At 35.8% G+C, this 5,083-nt stretch overlaps 1 protein-coding gene across 9 annotated transcripts in view; it reads left to right on the plus strand.

The window, feature by feature from the left end:
• Positions 1–5,083, plus strand: part of ZCCHC6 (zinc finger, CCHC domain containing 6) — a 57,974-nt gene that overhangs the window by 11,062 nt on the left and 41,829 nt on the right. For all 9 annotated transcript variants that reach the window (XR_001362517.1, XM_005868256.2, XM_005868258.2 and 6 more), the window contains 4 exons: positions 853–904; positions 1,694–1,763; positions 2,820–2,946; positions 4,493–4,612. Coding sequence is in view for 8 of the 9 variants with exons in the window: in XM_005868256.2 (XP_005868318.1) it covers positions 853–904; positions 1,694–1,763; positions 2,820–2,946; positions 4,493–4,612 (369 nt within the window). In the remaining variant the exon portion in view is untranslated. The remainder of the gene's footprint in view (positions 1–852; positions 905–1,693; positions 1,764–2,819; positions 2,947–4,492; positions 4,613–5,083) is intronic.

A 5,083-nucleotide genomic window follows, 5' to 3' on the forward strand; every position in this document is an offset into this window, starting at 1 on the left:
TGCCCACAACCAAGGTACATGCCCTTGACCGGAATCGAACCTGGGACCCTTGAGTCCGCAGGCTGACGCTCTATCCGCTGAGCCAAACCGGTTAGGGCAATTATGCTTTTTTTTTTAATTCCCTCCTACTATCCCCAGCCACTCAAAAATAATTATGCTTTTGAAGAACCACACATGACCTAAATTTCTGGTTTAAACATGACTCAAAAAAACTTTTGATGAGTCAGAATTTTAAAACTGGGCGGCACTTTAGTAGATTATCCATTTATCCACTGGTGGTTACCATGGCCCAGTGTGTAGAATCTACACTGTAGATGGTTCGTGCCCATTTAATTTACCTGGGTTGCTAGTTCAAATACAAATTCCTGGGTTCTACCCACAGATGTTCTATTTCACAGCCTCATTCTTTGCCATCCCGGGTACTATTGCGCCATGGTCAGCTGACCAATAGATTTTACTATTCTTTTAACCTTAAATTATGATTAGTAATTTACCAGCACAGCAGTGTTGATTCATTTCTTCATTTAGCAAATATTCACTGAGTCTCAGAGAGTGAGAGAGTAATATTGTTCACAGTATGTCAGCTTCTAGCCACAGCTTTTGAGATTTGCTGAGAGGCTAAGTAACTCAGGAATTAGATAATTTGGAGTTAACTGTGTAGTAGGTCTCCTTTGCCCATATTCATCCTCGTTTGGTGCTCATTTCTCTGTCCCTGACCAACATAATGATTAATTTCTTTACTCTGGTGGTAATGTACTTTCTAATTTGGATAATTTCAGATGACTGTATATCATCTCAGTGAAGCAAAAGTACTTGCAGATAATTTGATGTATTCATTGATCTATTTTCTAGATGTCTCAGCCAGATGTTCTCCTACTTGTTCAGGAATGTTTAAAGAACAGTGGTAAGGCCAGATTCTTTCTACATTTTTCTTTTAAGTGTTTCTTTTGTCTATAATTTGAATATATCATTTCTGAAACTTTGAAAATCGCAAGTCATTATTTAGCTTGATAATAATGTCACAATTTGTAAAGATTAAATGAACCTTAGACCAAGTCTAAAAAGACACAAAATATGTAAAATTTACTCTTGAGGGTAAAACTAAAGGGTAATCTGCTTTATACAGTGGTTTAAATTAATACTTTCTAATGGAAAATAGGTGTGACCCAACCCTGATTAATGAATCAACAAACAGTTGTTCCCAAATAGACTTGTCAGTTGTCCAGCTTGGGATTTAATGGCTTTTTATGCTTTCCAAAGGTCTCATCCAACTGTCTTCTCTATTGAATTAGTCTTTCCCATCCTTCTTGTTGAATTAAACCTGTAAACATATTTTTTTACTTTATATATTTTTTGACATCAAATATTTTAGAAACTTTTGCAGCAATTTTGTTTGAATAGCCTACACATATTTCTAATTATGTTATTCATATAACATTTAAACAGTCTAATTCAATAATATAGTCATTTTCAGTCAAACATAGTTTTACAAAATAAGGGTTTTAAATTAACATGATTACTTAATTCTTAAATATAATACTTTTTACTTTTCAATTCATCTTGGAGCTTTACTTAATAATGGTTTTGGAAAAGGCAGAGCAGATAAGTCACAGCTGGAACTTGTACTTTATCTAGTTCTCTATTTAAACAAAAGTATAATTAACCTACTTAACATTTTGTCTTCTTTCCTCAGATTCTTTTATTGATGTTGATGCAGATTTTCATGCTAGGGTGCCAATGGTGGTGTGCAAAGAAAAGAAAAGGTCTGTTTCTTTAAGCTGTTTATATATTAAATATCAACTTGTGAAAAGCACGTATATTTCACTAAACCTTTTTTTTCTATACTTCACTAAATCTTATGTCTAATTTCTAGATTGATAGAGCCCTTATGTGGTTAATTTCATAGGCGTACTACTAGCTTTCTCCTATACTTTTGGCAATTGATGCAAAAGGAAACTTTTATTTTGAAAAGAATAAAAATTTTTAAAAGGAAAAAATAGAGGAAGGAAACATTTTAACCCATTTCAACATGGTAAAAAACAACTTAATCAGTTACTTGCTCTGATCACCTTTTGCCATCTTTTTAGCAGCATTTTTAGCACTGCTAAATAGCAATTAGATGACTTCACCCATGTATTTCTCTCTCCATCTGGAAGTACTATCAGTACTGTAAGTGGGTGGTTTACAGGCTGTAATGATTGTTTACTAGGCAGATTTCTCCAACTCTTGGGAGAACACTCTTGTATACTTACAAATAGGAATTCATGCTCTCATTTGAAATATTTTATAGTATCCCCTTATTTTCTTTTTTTTAAGTATATATTTTATTGATTTTTTACAGAGAGGAAGGGAGAGGGATAGAGAGTTAGAAACATCGATGAGAGAGAAGCATCGATCAGCTGCCTCCTGCACACCCCCTACTGGGGATGTGCCTGCAACCAAGGTACATGCCCTTGACTGGAATCGAACCTGGGACCCGTCAGTCCCCAGGTCGACGCTCTGAGCCAGACCGGCTAGGGCAATATTCCCTTATTTTCATTTCCACACAAAATAGTTTTAATGTATGAAAGTGCATAGTTTTTAGTTCTGAAAATAAAATTTACTCAGAAAACGGCTGCCCTATTTTTTTTTAATTAAAAAAAAAACAACAACACACTTTCTTAAGATTTAGTGAGTTTTGGGGTTTTAATACTTTACTTTCATTTTTAAAGAACTTATTATCAATGTAAATTAGTTGTTGGCATGAAAGATACCTGATACCTATATAACACTTTTTATCTTTTATTTTTCCTTCCCATCCTTATCTCTGCCCCCTCCAGTGGACTTCTTTGTAAAGTGAGTGCAGGAAATGAACATGCTTGTCTGACAACAAATCACTTAACTGCCCTTGGAAAACTAGAACCAAAGCTGGTTCCTTTGGTGATTGCATTTAGGTACTGGGCAAAGGTAGGTCTAGTGCTTAAGTTTGTGAATACATTCTGTGTATATGCTTTGATTTTTGTATGGTTAATTTAATCTTAAATGTTTGGATGCATATTTATAAACACAAAGAGAGTAGGCATCTGAATATTGGAACAGAAATTTTTTTTTTAAATATCTTTTATTGATCTCAGAGAGTAAGGGAGAGGGAGAGAGAGAGGTAGAAACATCAATGATGAGAGAGAATCATTGATTGGCTGCCTCCTGCCCGCCTCCTACTGGGGATCGAGCCTACAACCTGGGCATGTGCCCTTGACTGGAATCGAACCCGAGACCCTCCAGTCCACAGGCCAGTGCTCTGTCCACTGAGCCAAACCAGCTAGGGTGGACCAGAAATTTTAATGTGCACAGAAAGGGAAATTCATTGTTTCTGTTTCACTCTATAGTAGTATTGCTCAAAAGATTTATAGTGCATATTATAAATCAGACTTGTGAGTCAAATCCCAGAAGATATGGCCCAAGAATTTACATTTTAACTATTTTTATGAGGTGATTATAAGCCACAGGAAAGCTTGAGATAAAGCTTCATTTCCAGTAATATTGTTTGAATACCCAGAGACTCCAAAAAATGAAAGCCACTATCTGGTCTGCTTACATTTTCATAATGTTTTAAATACAGTACCTCAATTAAAATGCCAGTAGAGCATTTAACATTGCCCCAAAACGTAAGGTCCCATCATGACTATAAAAATGAGTTGCTCTGCAGGTGCTTTATAGAGAAAATCCAAAGCTTTACTGATTAATATATAGCAGTAACAATGCATATAGTTCCTGTGGCTTGTGGCCAAGCTAAACAGAGAGTACCCCACTCTTAACTGGGTAAGTTGATAATTACAGTATGCCATTCTTTGAAAGCTGCCTCCTGCTTTATCACTAAATAGTCCATCCTTTTTATTTTTATTTTAATCCTCGCCCAATGACACACAGAGAGGAAGGGAAAGGGAGAGAAACATCAATCAGTTGCCTTCTGTATGTGCCCTCACTGGGAATTGAACCAGCAACCTTTCAGTGCACAGAACAGCGCTCAACCAGCTGAGCCACTCTGGCCAGGCTAGACCTTGCTTTTAAGTTGTTTTTGTTAGTGTTAATGAATCTGCCCACATTCTCTCCCTGATCACTTATGTGGTCAAAGCATGCATTTTCAAGGTAGTAGGTTAGGATGGTGAGGGCTTGCACTTGGAATCGAACCATCGTTTTGATTTCATTAACAAATGTTTTAACCAAGTGAATGGATTACTGTGGATGTGGGAAAAAATGAAACAGCAAATAGTATGTTAGGATCCTTTACAAATAAGTGTAGTTAACAAGATTAAAATGTTGAAATTAGAGCTGTTACTCAAAACCACAATATGTGGTTGCTCCAAAAGTATAAGGAGGCTTTACGTTATGTCACTGTGGTGTTTTCTTTGAGGAGTAAATTATGTAATACAAGGAAAAGAAGTGACAGTTTTAGACCAAATTATATAACAGGGTGGTACAAATGAATGCTTATCCTCTTTTCTCTCATTTGTAGCTTTGCAGTATAGATCGCCCTGAAGAAGGAGGTTTGCCACCCTATGTGTTTGCCCTGATGACAGTTTTCTTTCTTCAGCAGAGGAAAGAACCTCTTCTACCTGTTTATCTAGGATCATGGGTATAAAACTTTTTTGATTATATATTCAATTTTGATTTTTATACAGGACCACACAATACCTGTGCATAATTTCAAAATCTAAAAACCTACTCAGAATTGACATGAATTTATCCTCTTGTGAATATTCATATATTTAACTGCTGAAATGTTAATGTATTTGTTTACAATATGCTGCTCTACCCTCTGCTGGGAGAACTATTCTAAATTGAAGAAAACACTTGTGAAACACAGACGACCCTGAGGGTTTTGAACAAGAGAATGTGAACCTGTAATAAATTTATCACTCGGTACACTGTCTCTAGGTACAGTTTTATAATTTGATATAAGAATTGCTATTGATGCAGAACTTAGTAATCACCTCTTAAATAATACTTTTTTTTATTAAATCTTTATTGCTCAGATTATTACAGTTGTTCCTCTTTTTCCCCCCATAGCTCCCCTCCACCCAGTTCCCCCCCCACCCTCTGCCCT

The sequence above is a fragment of the Myotis brandtii genome, unplaced genomic scaffold, assembly GCF_000412655.1.
Source record: "Myotis brandtii unplaced genomic scaffold, ASM41265v1 scaffold266, whole genome shotgun sequence".
Classification (NCBI taxonomy): Eukaryota; Metazoa; Chordata; class Mammalia; order Chiroptera; family Vespertilionidae; genus Myotis; species Myotis brandtii.